This window comes from Pavona decussata, unplaced genomic scaffold, assembly GCF_977016875.1.
Source record: "Pavona decussata unplaced genomic scaffold, jaPavDecu1.1 SCAFFOLD_145, whole genome shotgun sequence".
In the NCBI taxonomy this organism is placed as follows: Eukaryota; Metazoa; Cnidaria; class Anthozoa; order Scleractinia; family Agariciidae; genus Pavona; species Pavona decussata.
In genome coordinates this window covers 1,096,084-1,112,677 of record NW_028145558.1, presented here as the reverse complement: position 1 = coordinate 1,112,677, position 16,594 = coordinate 1,096,084, and the positions used below count along the sequence as shown (strand labels likewise).

The 16,594-nt window shown below is 39.1% G+C and overlaps 2 protein-coding genes across 2 annotated transcripts in view; both read left to right on the top strand.

Annotated features, from left to right (window-relative positions):
- The window catches only part of LOC146466343 (uncharacterized), a 165,959-nt gene that overhangs the window by 59,801 nt on the left and 89,564 nt on the right, over positions 1-16,594 (top strand). The gene's annotated exons all lie outside the window — the stretch shown is intronic.
- On the top strand, positions 4,270-15,067 carry LOC146466348 (1,25-dihydroxyvitamin D(3) 24-hydroxylase, mitochondrial-like). Its single transcript, XM_085127442.1, has 9 exons — positions 4,270-4,793; positions 6,359-6,552; positions 7,194-7,475; positions 8,167-8,264; positions 8,685-8,851; positions 9,679-9,757; positions 10,996-11,152; positions 11,558-11,601; positions 13,775-15,067. The coding sequence occupies exons 1-9, from the start codon at positions 4,660-4,662 to the stop codon at positions 13,883-13,885; spliced, it is 1,266 nt and encodes a 421-aa protein (XP_084983568.1). The 5' UTR covers positions 4,270-4,659; the 3' UTR covers positions 13,886-15,067.

The window sequence follows — 16,594 nt, the reverse complement described above, 5'->3', positions numbered from 1 at the left end:
TTGCGTTTGGATATCAAGTACTGTAAGCAGAGGTTAGCAGTTCACACAAAGTAAGAAATAAGTAGCTAGACATTAATCTAAACCCCACGAGGGGTAGGAGGTGTGCTCTAAAATTTTTGAGTGGAGCTCTGAAACCGTTTTCAAAAAAAAAAAAAAAATTCCTACCCTATCCTAGACTCGCTATGTCTCAGAAACTTGGTCACTATCACACCGTCCAACCAAAAAAAAAATCTTATACTTGTACAACAACAACTACTACTAAAAAACGTTTTTAGTGTCTGTTCCAGTGAATCCAAGCCTCCCACGCAGTCGTTTTTAAGAGGACTCGCATAGGAGGAGGTTATGCGAGTCCCCTAAAAACGACTGCGTGGGAAGTTGTTAAAGGGAAACCTAATGCAGACTAAATTCTTCAAGCAATTGATCAGATTTCGGGAAATGATACCCTATTCTAGACCAAAACCCTAATGTCTATACCCTAATCCGAGACTAAACTGCTCGAAAACCATATACCCTTTACCGCGCCACTAACCTGCGATCAGGCGGTCTATTTTTCGGGGTAGCGCGAAAGTGTGGCAGCGCGAGAGTCGGCGGTCGGAAAGGACCCCCTTCCGACCCCCGAGTTCTCGCGCTCCCCCGAAAAAATTAGAAGACCACGTGATCGCAGGTTACAGCGCGAAATACCCGTGCAACTTATACATGGGAGTACCCTCACCCGACCCTTCATTTCCGAGTTTGTTCATTGTACGAGTCAAGTTCGAGCCCGAGTCAAGTTCGAGCGCGAGTCAAGTTCGAGCCCGAGTCAAGTTCGAGTCACGAGTCAAGTTCGAGCCCGAGTCAAGTCCGAGTCACGAGTCAAGTTCGAGTCAGGTTCCGTTTCTTCTGTTTTCTTTTTCATTTTTCTTTGTTTTTGTCTTTATCAAAGTGCTGTGATTGTGATTCTTGCTTTTATAATGATGTGCCAACTAATGCATTTAAGGAGGGACTTAACGTAAATTTGAATGAAATTTTAAGTGGTTTTAAGAAGGGATATAAGAAAGAAAATGATTTTTGGAACACTAACAGACAGTTGATACCCACGCAAGAGCACCCCAGGTTGCTAGTGGACTAACTTGGTATACGTCTATTAATTATTAACTACAAATTCTTATTTTAAAACTTCACTAATTCTTCAATATTTCTTATTTTTCTTAATTTAACCAATCCTTCTAGAAAAACTATCTCCTCCCAAATATACCCAAAAATCACCTCAAAATTCACAAAACACCCCACAACATAGATTTACGGGATGAACATAGAGTTTTTGGATCGCTTGAAACGTGAACGAGATATTTCCATTAAAGCCATGTAAACAGTGCGGTAAAATGGCGTTTACGTTAAGTCCCCCCTTAAGACGAACATTTTCAAGTAATCCTTGATGTAATCGACATCAACCTAAAAGATGTTAAGAAATCCACGAATTCAACACTTCTGTCAGAGTTGCAAATGAACACAGTAATTTTATGACGTTTTAGGACGAAAACAAGCCTCGCACCACAATGAGGCTGCGCTCGTGCACATCTAATAATAATAATAATAATAATAATAACAATCTTTATACAGGGAGCCCACATCACGAAGGTGATATTCAGTGGGGCCCTGTAGATTGAGAAATGATTTAAAACTTACAAGAAAAGAAGATGTGTCCCACACAGGGCCGTACCTAGGATTTTTTGTCTGTGGGGGCAAACTCCGCACACCCCTCACAGGGGTCTACCGTATGTAGACAGGGTTTCTAGTTGAACATTAATTTTGTTTTCACTCCCACACAGAAAGTTGCCTCTACGACGTTTAGAGAAAAAAAACACACCGAAGCTTTTTTTTTTAAATTGCCATGACTTCTTATGGAGTTAACATCTTGTTTAGCTTGAAGTAAATATTGTTTCTCATTTTAAAACACAGTCGATACACTGCTGTAAACAAAGGGAGAAAATCACTGAGCTTCCCCAATACAAACGCACTATATCAGTGGAGCGAAGCATTTGCAAAAACACAGTCGTTATTTAAATACAATTCAAGCCTTTTCAGTATTACTGTGACACGTTGCATAGCTCTATAACACGCTACAACGATTAATAGAGAACCAAAAAACCAAATAGCCGTGCCAAGAAACACAACTCCTTGTGACAAACACTAATAGTCGGGCCCGGCATTCTGACAACTACAGAATGAAGCTGACATTGCATGATACAGGCAATGATTAATTTCTGTCCTAACATTACACAAATCTCAACAAGAAAGGCAGTTAAAACTATCAAGCACTTAAAAGATCCAAGCCAAACCCAGCTGAAATGCCCTATGTGGCATAAAAACACCGTCGTCGAACACGCGGAATAAGAGATCATATTCAAAAGGAAGAGAATTTGTTACAGCGAGTTATAGCTTTTTCTGCGCGCCTAATTTACACCTACTTTTGTTGTATTTGTTTGTGCTACATCTTTCATACCTTTCGCCCCCACGCCTTTAAAGATTATTATGTATGTAAAGAGCCTTTCTGACACCCCTTTTACCCTTTTTAAGCCAGTTTTCTTTGCATAAGTTTTTAGTGTGCGCGTCATTTTCAGTGTTGTAAAGTTGTGTTTCGCCGTTTTTATGTTAGTCGTTCGTTTTCTATTGTTTCTCAGTTGCTTATTCCATGTCGTTACTTGTAGTATTTTTTAACATCTTTTATTTAATCTTTGTATTTCAAGAACCGTTCTGGTACGGATTTGTTTACCGTCGGGATGTGTTTGGAATGGTGAAGTTTTCGAATAAAGTGATAAAGTAGAGAGCTGAGTGTAATTAGCAGCGACTACAGAATTCAAAAGAGGAAACTCAAAAATCATTAGGCGCAAATGAGCTGTCGGATGATGAACATGTGATGGTTAAATCCAAACCCGCTACAAATACTTGCGAGCAGGGCAGGCTTTTAAAACCAATTTATCTCTGAAAAAAAATATACTTGTATAACCTAGATTTAAAAAGACTAAAACACGCGCCAGAAAGTGGCGTAGGCTTGTCAGTCTTTATTTACACACCAAATTCTAAACCATAGGCAGCACAAACTGACAAAATCATTATTTTCATAAGAAAACCGGTACTGGCTTTTGCCTCAGAAGATTTTCCAAAATAATTATTTGGAATTCACATTGAAGGAATATTTTTCAGTCAATTGGTCGATTTTCTTGTGATCAGTGTGATGTTAGAAACAAATTGAGTTTTCCTGGCGGGGGCAGCTGCCCCCTTTGCCCCCGCGCTAGGTACGGCCCTGCCACATGGGAGAAAAAGACGCTGTCACGTCTTATATAATGTTTTCAGCTATGACCTTGTCCCCGTTTAACATGAACGAGATATTATTGCAATTGTTCAGTAGCAAATTAACCGCAGTCCTCACTCCTCGCCATCTATAATTTCCCTAGAAGGAGTTGTCAAAAGTCGTTGGTGACTAAAGCTTCAGTCACTATGCCTTGTGAACCCATGTGTTGGGAAAACTAGCTACGCTGCTACAGGTCTTGATCTTCCTAGGAAATTTATGAACACTAATGGATGTGCCAAAATTACAGAGAGATTTAAGGCTCGACGTTTCGGAGTCATCTTAACTCCATTATCAAGAGAAAAAATCAGTTTGTGAACGCGGATATTTAAATAGGCTAGAGCTGAAAATTAACATATTTATAGTGGTTAAACAAATACTTTAGCGCGAATTGAATCAGTTTGCACGTTCAGTTCTGGTTTCAGTTTGCGTATGAATAGCATCTCATGAATGAGGCAATCAAATTTGCCTGTACATTTCGCAAGTACGTGAAACCGCTCTAAAAAAACGCTGTGGTATCTGGTCATTATGTTGAAGATGGTAGTGTTTGTAAATAGAAGACGACTTCCTTTTGTGTCCGTCTACGCGCTCATGCAGGTGCCCACGCGTATACCCCACATATCCTGCATTGCACAGGTTACATTTAAATTTGTATACTACACATTGTTGGTTGACAATGGAGGGCTTGGCTTCTTGCCACTTGAGATCTTCATTGAGTTCTTTCCACAGTATCAGCGAGTCACAGCGGTAATGGTTCTAGCGATCGATAACGAAAAATGTTGCAAACTTGCAAATTAATTTTTTTCCGTTTACCACTAGCACATCATTATATAAAAGAGAATAACAACTAGAAGACATAAGAAGAAGGAGGGAAAAAAGAGAAAAATAAAAGTTGGACTCTGACAAGTTTGACTCGTTTCCAATCTCCTCGCGTTTTTCACGGTGATGTCCCGCAGGAAGGAGATACAATTTGCAAGCCTTGCAAAATCAAAATGTATTCCTTGAATGTTGCTCTTCGCAGAAATTTTATCCCAATAAATCAAACATGCAAAGTTTTCGCCGGTTTTTGGAGATCGCAAAAGACAGAAGCAGCGCCGTTGCAAACCCAGGATCCGGATTCGACAAAACCTGAAGTCGACCAAGATGTGCGACCATACGAGGAGATACCTCAACCGAAGATGAAATTCAACTTGGAATCCATACTGGGATTTTATCAAGCTTATAAGATGACCGCAGGCTTCACCAAAGCGTACAAAATTACCACTATGATGTACGGCTGGATGAGACCAATTTACAGGGAGTCATTCGCAATGGGGATTCCATCGTGAAGGATGGTTCACGTTATAGATCCCGATGATTTCGAAAAGGTATTTCGTGCAGAGGGGAAGTATCCACGGAGGCCCACGATAGACTTCTGGGTCGAGCAACGAAAACGAAGGAATCGCTTCCCTGGTGTAATTGTTTCGTGAGTAAAATTTCAAATTAAGCTATTACATGAATGTGTGGCCTGTTTACATGAGGCGCGTGACTGGTATACTGCTGTTATTTTGTTCGTCACGCAACGGGAAAGAGCATTGTGTGACGTGCCACACCTCTTGTTTTTTCCTTTTTTTTTTCTTTGCCTTTAAAAGCCAACCACTCCAAAGAACCCAAACAATTTCAAAATTAAAACTTTCTTAAAAAAATACAGAACTATTTAAGGAGCTCACTGAGGGGAATGACTAAAAATCTATTCTAAGTGGCGTAGGATGCGGAATAAAATGCCCGTGAGGCCCTTTATTAAGCCTTTATGGCTTATATTTCGAGTCCTGGGCCAACCAAACACCATGCGAACAATGTTTTATACCTTGCCACTATTTACTTCTGCATTATTCATTCACGAGTTGGCTCACAAGAGCCTTTGCATGATTACCTAATTTGTTGTACTTTTAAACAGTGTACATTGTGAGATTTTGCAAAGCATGCAATTACAGGCTTTTGAACCGCACATTTGTAGCAGCCATTGTAATATGGTAATCAAAATATAGAAGCAGGCAAGGGGCGAAGATGGACTCATGCAAGAATTAATGTTTTATCTGACTATTTTTCATGGACAGAAGTCAAATAGCACTGCAAACACCAGCGGCTCTGTGCACCAGCCACCAACAAGTTCCATTTAGGCAAATAATGTCAGCCCTTAATTTATCCTGAAAATATGTTGCCGGCATTCTCATGTTGGTAATATTACAAGGTCACCAACTGATTGAACTTGACATCTGTTTTTTCACTCTTTGGTAGTCACTTTATCCCCAGCCCTCACCCCGCAGCACTGAATTTTGAAATTATTTACCAAAATTCATGAGAATTAAGTTAAAAAATCTTTATATTGTGCAGTTCCAAAAAATATCCATACTCACCCTTATGGACGGAAGGTTTTTCCTTTTGCACCCCCTCATCCCCCCAGAAAATTCCAGTTTAGCTTTGTACTTTGCTTCTAAGATTTTGGCTTTTAAGATCCCCTCCCCCTAGGAACTTTGGATGAGCTTCCTTGGGGTTGGTATGGATTTTTTTCTGGAACTGCACATTTCACTGTTAAGCATGCAGTCCCTAAAGTTAATACGGGGAGGCTCCTCCCCGAGGTCCGACCCCTTTTTCTTTCATATACCATTTTTGGCAGAAAAGGTACCCCTTATGTATACTTTCCATTAAAAAATAATGAAAGGCCCTTTTAAATACCTAAATGACAGATTTACCTACCCTTTCATATTCTTCGACTCATGAAATCCCTACCCTTTCATATACCTGAAGCATGAAAAAGGCACCCCTTTCAGGCAGAGCCTCCCCGTATAGGCCATTATAGGGAGTAACCCCACCCCCCCAGGCATGCAGTCTATAACTCATGACCCTGGGTACACTGTGCTAAAATGATCGCAAGTCACACAAACCAGGAAGAGTAAAATGTATACTGAACATTCATTATATTAACAATTCGAAAAATAATGATAATTTAAAAGCTCTTTTTAATTTGCTCTTTTCATGATGCTCTATCAGGGAAGGAGAAGAATGGCGGAGAATTCGACAAAGTATCACTCCTAAAATCATGCGTCCAAAAATAGTGGAGGAAAACATTGATAACTTCAATGCTGTAACTAAGGATGCTATTGCAAGGTTTGTTAAACTGATGGAGGCCTCAGATGATCACATTCCTGACTTGGAAGGGGAACTGAGTAGATGGTCCACAGAAAGTAAATCTTGATTGTTGTTGTTGTTTTTTTCTTATGAAAAGATAATTTCAATTGTTTGCTTGTTTGTTTCTTTTAATTGGATGCTTGTCAACCCAATTAAGGACCATGTTAATTGAAGAGCAGGCCTCAAGTTTTGTCACTTATGTTTTGTTACTTTATGCCAGCTAATATTTTACAGAAGGACATAAGCTTTGATAAAGACACTAATTGCTAATTACTTTAGGTTCTGAACACATGCAAATTAAAGCTGCATGCCTAAACTGCATGAGAATACCGCTGGCCATGCGACTGCCTGTGTTCCTGGACCTGAGGCCCAAAGAGTAATGCAACAACAACAAGCGCACTAATGCTAACGCGCCAGGGCACATCAAAATGTACACCAATAAACGCTTATGCCACACTACGTCATGCCACCAGGGAGCAAACTTGCTCCAAGTCGTTAACTAAGTTAAATTACATTTAACCCTATTTAAGCTTCTTTTTTTTTTCTATATTAAAATGTGTATATTACCTATTACCTACTACCAACCTATTCTGCCTTTCCTAAACTTTTCTCTCACCATGACTTTCTGCAAAAGATGTTTTTCTAGTGTGATTCTCACCTAAATGATTTTCATGGCATATAACCATTTCATTGTCAGGTATTGGAACTCTAGCATTTGATTCTCGTCTGGGGCTGTTTGAAGACCCAGCACCCCAGGAAGCCCTGAAATTCATTGAAGCAGTTCAAAACGTCCTCACATTCACTCACAAACTGGTATTCAGCATACCCAGCAGAATTGCTCGGCAATACGGCATCGATACACCAACATTCAAGAAGTACATGAAATCTGCTGATGCCATGTTGGACATTGGACAGGGTTTTGTTGACAAGAAAATGATCGAACTTAAAGAAATAGCAGAAAAGGGAACTGAATCTTCCGGTAATACTCAAGGGACTGTTAAATAAAATTATTTTAGTTGCCATTGTAATGGGCCAGTATAATGTAGGGATATTAATTGGTGCTGGTGGTTATTTCAGTTTTGGTGACATTAATGTTGATGACAGTTATATAAATGCTGTTAGTGACGATAATAATGATGATGATAACTATGAAATCATGTGTGGCATGGATCATGATGATGATGATGATGAGGATATGACTATCACATTGAGAATAATGGTGAAGATGATGATGACGATAACAATGATGATAGTATCATCGACTATGGTAGGATGAAGATGATGATGATGATGATGATGATAAAAGTGATGAGGATGAGGATAATGGTGGTGTTGATGATGATGACAAGGATGATGGTGGTAATGATGATGATGATGATGATGATGTTGATGATGATGGTGATGATGATGATGATGATGATGATGATGATGATGATGATGATGATGATGATGATGATGATGATGATGATGAAGAGGAGGAGGAGGAGGAGGATGTTGATGATTATGATGGCGATGGTGATAATGTTCAAGATAGTGAATATGATGATGAAAGAGATGGTGATCCTTTTCACTTTGGATAAATATAGTCCTGTTAAAAACTAATTGCTCTCATGTGGTAAACTTTTGGACTTTGCCCTGTTAACTTAATTTCAACGTCATCTTAATTTTAGTGGTTCCAGTATTGACTTATTTACTCGCCAAGGAAGACCTGACCCCAGAAGAGGCCAACGGCCATGCAATTGACCTGATGGCTGGTGGTGTTGATACTGTAAGTTCAGTGACTATTCTTTCAGTTCTTTAACTACAAATCTATTTATTCCTTCATGACAGGCTCCTTGGGAAACAAATAATTTCATTTGGATGGATGTGGTGGCCAGTAATGTACGGAATAAAGAAAATAGCAAAATTGCCAAAACTTCGCTGAGGGTTTCTAGGAAATGCCAATGTTATACGAAAGAAAATATATAGCAGGAATTTTGCAACAGTCATTGTCTTTCGAGAACTATCCTCGGAGAATCAGATAATATCATAATTGTGTTGGAAGCGATCTCAGGGTTCGCAATAATATAAAACTACACGCACTTTTTGGCTTCCACCTACAGAATCAAAAGTTAAATGCAAGATAGATTCAACGTAATTTTCAGTATTTTTCAGTTGAATTCTAAATTCCCTTCTTTTATCTCTGCAGACATCTAAAACTGTTCTTTGGTTGCTATATAACTTGGCAAGATATCCTCGCATCCAAGAAAAGGTCTATCAGGAGGTTAAAAGTGTAGTGGGGAAAGACGGCGATATCACAACTCAACATCTCGCAAAAATTCCCTATCTTAAAGCTTGCTTGAAGGAGTCCTTGAGGTGAAGCTATTATGATAGCCTATTGTACTTCCTTTCCTCCCTTCCTTCCTTCCTCCCCCACCCCCCTTCCTTTCCTTCCTAATCGTCCCTTCCTCTCCCCTTCCCTTCCCTTTCTTTCTTTCTTTCTTTCTTTCTTTCTTTCTTTCTTTCTTTCTTTCTTTCTTTCTTTCTTTCTTTCTTTCTTTCTTTCTTTCTTTCTTTCTTTCTTTCTTTCTTTCCTTCCCTCTCTCTCCCTCCCTCGGTTCTTCTTTCCTTTCCTCTCTCTTTCTCCCTCTCTCCCTTCCTATCTCCCTTCCTCCCTTCCTCCCTCCCCTCCCTCACTCCCCCCTTCCTTCCTTCCTTCCTTCCTTCCTTCCTTCCTTCCTTCCTTCCTTCCTTCCTTCCTTCCTTCCTTCCTTCCTTCCTTCCTTCCTTCCTTCCTTTCTTTCTTCCTTTCTTGCTTCCTTTCTTTCTTTCTTTCTTTCTTTCTTTCTTTCTTTCTTTCTTTCTTTCTTTCTTTCTTTCTTTCTTTCTTTCTTTCTTTCTTTCTTTCTTTCCTCCTTCCATCCATCCTTGCTTTCCACCTGCCTACTCTCCTTCCTTTCTGCTTTTCTTCCTTTTCCTTCCCTCTCTCTCCCTCTCTCGTTTCTTTCTTCCTTCTTTCCTGCCCTCTATCTTCCTACCTTCCTCCCTCCCTCCTTCCTCCCTCTCTCCCCCTTCATTTCTTCCTTCCTTCCTTGCTTCATTGCTGCCTTCTTAATTACTCTTTCTTTTATTCCTTGTTCACATGTTAAATCTCTTTTTTATACCTCTATCGATTGTGAATGTACTGCACATTGCCAATACAGGTTGACTCCAGTTACTGTGGCTACTGCGCGGATATTAGACGAAGATGTTGTGTTATCTGGGTACCATGTACCAGCAGAAGTAAGTCTTGATACTAAAAAGTTTTCATTTAAATCCTCTAGTTATCATTGGAACACGAAGGCGCACTACAACAGAAGGCTTCCCAATTTTTGTTTGGAAATTCCGGAAACTTTCGGACCGTGTCAAATGGAAAGTCCTGTTTCCAAGAACCTCGTTTTCAGTTTCAACTTGCAATCTCATTGGTAGATAAAAATGTCACGTGGTGGCGCAATGATGGCGCAAGAATATAATAACCAACCTTGTTCCCAGGCGTTTTTCATTGTAAATTGCAGAGGCACGGTGGTCATTTAGCGCGTCAGAGCTTTGATCGGACAATCGGAAGATCGGGGGGTCTCTGCATATCTCTGTTGTTTTCTTAGACAAGAAACTTTGTTGCACATTGCCTCTCTTCACGCAGGTATATGAATGGGTGCCGGCAACTTACTGCTGGGGTAACCCTGCGATGGACTGGCATCTCATCCAGGAGGGAGTAGCAATACTAATTTTAGTTGCTTCATGCTACAGAAATCGGGTTTATCTTCAGCCGTGTGGGCCACTTAGGCTCTTAGCGCGAGTTTTTAAATTACATACCTTTATCATATCTGGAGCAAAACTTTACGACAAACCTAAAAACTTTATGTCACAACATTATTACCCTCGTCGAAAAGCTGCTTTTATGTCTTTTAGTTCCTGAAAGCCGCGACAGCAACTTAAAAGCATGACTGCGCCTTAAATTATAAGTATGTTTAGCAGGGTCATAAACTCTGGAATCAAGAATATGGCTTGGATCTTTTCGAAAGCATTGAGTTCATGAGTCGCGGATTTTTCCCGTCTTTCAGGCAAATTTTCTCACTTTACGATTTCATCCACAGGTTCAGACGTTTTCCTGTGTGTAGCACAATAAACACAAATACAGGAAAGTACTGCTCGTCACCTTCAACAGCTCACGCTTTGGAATTTCATCCACAGACTCAGAAGTTAGAACCAGCTTTTACACATAATAAACAGCATCGCAGGAAAGTACTGCTCAGTAGCTTTCATTTGAATGGTCACACTTTAGGATTTCATCCACAGACTCAGAAGCTAGAATCACCTTGTACAGTATAATAAACAGCACCACAGAAAAGTACTGCTCAGTAGCTTTCATTTGAATGGTCACAAATGTTCGTTACAAACTAATAACCACCTTGCACAGTAGCGGACGGATGACATGTCTGATTACTGAAACCATAATCTATTGTTTAATATTATTTTTGCAGACCTGTGTACTAATGGATACGTATTGCACGGGCCGTTCGGAAAAATACTTCAAAGATCCGTTGAAGTTTAAACCAGAAAGATGGCTGAGAGAAAACAAAGACGAAACCCACGCTTTTTCTCATTTGCCGTTTGGATTCGGTACTCGTATGTGTTTAGGTAAGAAAATCAAAGTATGTTTTTCTGCAATTACTTTACATTGCTGCATTTTTTTAGCGGTTTTCAATTGGACGTCGAAAATAATTCGTGTTTGCTTTGGTTTTCTTTACTTCGCTCTGTGATTGGTTAATAAAACTCGCCCCACTTTTTTTAACCAATGAGAAACAAAGCCAAAACCAATCGTGAGTACTTCGCACGCGTATTTTCCCGCGCTTGGCGCCGGTTACATGTATTTGCTTCGAGTTCTAATTGGTTCATTGCGCCGTTAATGTCTCTCGTGATTGGCCAGAGTAATTGTTGGATTTACGACACTCAAATGAAACATTTCAGTTGTTCAATTACTTGACATTACTCCATTAAAAAACCTGGCTTTTATTTAATGTTTCCTTTCTCTATTTTCTTCAGGTCGTCGCGTAGCTGAGTTGGAGATGCACCTTTTTGTTTGCAAGGTGAGTGGTCTACGTAAACTTATCGTAAATTCCGAATTACTGAATATTCTTATTTTCTTTGTTTCTTTTTTCTTTTATTGAAGCTTTGTTTTTGCAATTGCTTTAGTTGCGTATATAAATGAGATTGTCTTTTATCTATAAAATCGTCTAACCCCTACTTTTTACTTCCATCTCTTCACTTCTGTGGGTGCAATTCGAACTTACACAATGACCAGGTAACTTACCGGGTAACTTACCGGGCCCGATAAGTGTCTTTGGTGAAAAATGTTTCTTAACAGAAGTCAATTTTTGTTAGCTTTGAATACTAAATTTTAAAATGTTATAATTCTGTGAAAACATTGGCCAAGTACCATGTCTGTAATCACTGTGTAATCGGCGAAAAAACATTTCAAAATATACTTATCGGGCCCGGTAAATTACCGGGACTTTCGAGAAACGGGCCCCAGCTCCCAGTTGGCTTGATAGCTCAGTTGGTAGAGCGCTTTACCGGCATGGGTTCAAATCCCGTTCAAGCCGTTTTTAGCAGACTTTCTCTTAGCAACTGCTTAAGTTGCGTAAATAACTACAAAGATCTTTCTTTTATCTAACCTTTCACGGCTGGTAGTTCAGATATATGATTTAATGCTTTTCACTTTTATTTATAATGGTAATTAAACTGAGTGGAGTGCAATTTGGTCTGAAATCATACGCGTGATTTCAAAATCGAACGAGCGCTCAGCGCGAGTTTGATTTGAAATCTCAAGTATGATTTCAGACCAAAACTGCACGATACAAAGTTCAATTACCACTTTATTACACCTATTTTGAAATCACAGAGTATCATTGTCAATATTAAAATTATATTTTTGTTATTTCATTTCCATTTTGATGGGCTAAAGAAAGGATGCGATTTAGAGCAAACAGTGGTGCAATTTGGGAATAAATCGCACTGTTGAGAGCCAATCAGATTGCAAGGATCACCAGTGATTTCAAAATAGGTGTAATAAATTTATTTATTTATTTATTTATTTAGTTATTTATTTATTTATTTATTTATTTATTTATTTATTTATTTATTTATCCTTCACGGGCATATTATTAACTCACAATATGACCAGCTCCCAATTGGCTTGATAGCTCATTTGGTAGAGCCCTGCAACGGCATCGCATAGGTCATGGGTTTGAATCAGTAGCTTCTCGCAACTGCTTAAGTTGCTATTATAACTGCTATTTTTTTTAATCTTTCACCTGCAGTTCAAATATAGAATACAACCTTTGTCAGGTCTCGCTTTCATTTGCTTCCTTAGTAGCCTTCAAGTTCCAATTCATAAGTCGCATATTGAATGTGTATGTCCCAACAGACCCTTCTCCAAAATAGCAGCCGAAAATTCAAGTAAGTTAAAATTAAAAACGTATACGAGCACTAGAAAGAGCACCTTTACTTTTATTAGTAACCCTGCAAAGTTTCAGCATATCAGATGTAAAATCAGCTGAGAAAATGCAAGTTGAAAAGTGAAAAATTTACAGATGTTTGTATGACTGGGGATATGACGTATACCCCCAGTCATACAAACGTCTGTAAATTTGTCTAATTTCATCTTACATTTCCTAAGCTGATATAACACCTAATATGCTGAAACTTTGCAAGGTCACTAAAGTAAAGGTGTTCTTTCCAGTGCTGGTATCTGGTTTTCATTCAGTTCATTTTTAACTCATTCAAACCTGTTGCCGCCATTTTGGAAAAGGGTCTATTCAATTTGTAAGAATGGAATGTTCTACTTTCGCGTCATTGAACTCTCAAAAGTACTACTCTCGCAGGAGTAAACACAAAAGACATATTAACGATATTCCTGGGTTCAAACCGTTTACCATTAAACAGCAGTGTTATTAAGACCTTCTGTCACGTTGATAACACACACAAAACAGATCATTGATACCTCTGTGTTCAAACCATTTACTAAACAAGCTATTTTTAAGAACTACAGTCGACTCCCGATAACTTCAACCCTCGCTAACTTGAACCTCGCGCTAACTCGAAGCAATTTTCCTTTCCCTTCAGGTCATTTTCTATATAACATTACCGTCAATAATTCGAACTCCCGATAACTGTAACCTTTTTCAATTTCCCTTGAAGGTTCGAGTTTTCGAGAGTCGACTGTACTATCGCCTGTATTCCTCCTTCTTTCTGTTTTAGTTACTTCAGCGGTTCCGCTTAGAGTATCACCACGAGCCACTGGAGTTACGCCAAAAGCTGATCACTGTCCCTGACAGACCAGTTAAGATCAAGTTTATTGACCGCCTTTGAATCTGAGCGTGGTGTTTTTGACGTCATCGTTTTAATTACCAGTTCAACGGGAGATAAACCGACAAATGTCTTAAAACATAATTTACTTCCAGTTTTACTGATGTCGACACAACGTCTTTCGCGTTATAAAAGCAAAGTCTGTGAACTGTTAAATCTCTTTTAAAAGAGTAATCTCAAATTTTCGGAGATTTTTTAATTAACAAAGATTTTAGGGTTTGCTCACGCAAAGTGCTGGCGCCTTTTGAACAATAGATTTTTGGCGCTATGAAAGGTTATCCTTATTACAAACGCTGGTCAGAGTATCTCGCAAGTTTAGGGTGGTCCTGGGTACGACTTTCGTAGGGGAATCACGATTTAATATCTTAGAGAAAAACGTTCATAATAATTGAACATCACAGTCTGCTTTTCAAATGCCATAGCACAAAGGGCATACTTTGACATTTAATTACTATAATAGAGGTGGAAGGGAGCTGTTCATATGATTGTGTTAATGTATAGATAGAGTATATATGATTGTGATAATGTATAGATAGGGTATATATGAAATTAAGTATACATCGAAATAAAACCGCCCTGTCTACGCCAGCTATTGAAGCAGCTGCCAGTTGAGCCTCGAAATCGTATATATTCACGCCTCAACAAAAATGTAATTTTACACTTCAAGCTGACTTTTCCATACAAATGTCTGTTATATCCCTCCATTTTTATTACTGTGCAACTGCATAAGTTTTATTTGACGTCAAGTTTGTTTTAAAAGCATTCGTGCCAAGTTTTTCATACTGAGCAATTCAATTATATTATCTTATTCTTTACCTCCGTAAGGACTCAAAAAACACTAATAGCCGTTGGTCTCATTTAGATGCAAAATAATCAGAGTTTCCTTCAACGGACACACCAGTTGGTAACCGTCATTATGCTTTGGCATATGAAGGAAATCATTTGGTTACCATACTGGTTTTGCAGATATTTTACTCAACTGTGGTAAATCGAGTTTCAAGACTGGGGTTTCGAACAGGGACTGAGTAACATTTAACAGTTACATATAGCAGCTGATAGAAACTTTGACTTTGCCTTAATGCGAAGTAAAGTTGTACGGGAACCCAAAGGCATTGTTTGATGTTATGATACGAAGCACACAAACGTCATAGGCGCAAGCGAGCCGGACATTATCCTGCTTGTATAGAGAGCTAAACGCTGGTATACAGGGCAATTAAGACTCGCCTCAGCTCTGCACGCAAGAAGTGATTTCTTTCACTTTGTTTTTCTTGATTCTACATGGAAATCACGCAAGTCAACGATCTAAACGTTACTTTATGCGCGTCATGGTCTGGGCACTAGGCTCTTCTTCCTGGACTGGATAGACCGCGAACCCTCCCTCTCCTCCCACTGTCCAATCCCCCCCCCCCCTTTCCATCCACTCCTCCTCCCCTCCTCCCCTCCTCCCCTCCTCCCTTACCCTCGCCTTTCCACACATTCCTCCTGAAACGTCGACAACCTGTCTCATTTCTGAAAAGCACTACAGGTTCAGTTCCGAATAAGACCGTCTAATATTTGCGAAAGGTTAAATATCGAAACCCAGCTCAAACTGTCAAAACGAATTTTTAATCATTTATCTGAACGCATACGAAAACGAGTGTACGTTTTACTTTAGTTCGTTAAAACAAGAATACAAATTGTTCACGTCAGTTTGATGTAGAAAAAAAATACACGGTATTCAATTTACAAAACAGCAAGATTATTTACACTCTGATATAAAACAAGAGGAATCTTTTAATGGCGACATGTACAGCAGAACAGACTGCATAGCAGTCTAATAACCCCTCTTGATTTCCTGCATCTCTTTCTTCCTGGAAACTGGTGAGGAGATAACATGTCATTAATTCATATATCTTATTACTCTAACTTCAATTTACTCCGTTTACAGACATCTGTGTTTAAAATACCGCACATGAGCAAGCAAAATTTAATATTACAAGTTCCTCAGGCAATTAGCTTTGTTACCGTTTGGCCTCTACCTGAAGGTTGGGATAGTGTAGGGGCAGTTTAGACTCACTGTGGGAGGAGGGTGTCGAACCAAGCTGTTGCAGAAGACTGGTGTTAATCTTGTCAGCTTTCTTCAGAAGTCTTAATTGGTATTGTTATCCAAACATTACTCGTGGTAATAATATAGAATGAGGCAGCACTTAGTCCAGAATCTTTATTTTGGTGGGGGGGGGGGGGGGGGTGGTATAGTCATAAAATATTTTGATTCTGTCGTTAGATACAAAGATTGCACAGTGCAGACTTTTGTATCGTACTCATGATTTTAGTTTCTTAACTCTTCGCGTGATTTAGTTAAACATTTCTGATGCATGATTGTATTCTCAATACTCACTTCCTGCAGTGGTTCAAGCACTTTCTTAAGTTCTGTCAGTTCACTGTTAGAGAGAAAACGGGAGAAACGATCCGACTCACAGATTGTCCACGGAAGTATTTTGAACTAATATTAAAAATCTCTCAGTTCTCAAAGAGTTCAAAGAGTTTCAGTCTCTTGCGTTTGGTAATCATATCCTTACTTCTTTAATTGTTATATTCATAATGCATTAAGAATTACAGTGTAATCCAGCCCAAACTAATCATAAACTGAAATTTAATCAAGTATGACTGGCCCTTATCATTCCTTCCAGTGAGCTGCTGGAACTTCACAAAGCGAAACAAGTTTTGCTTAGT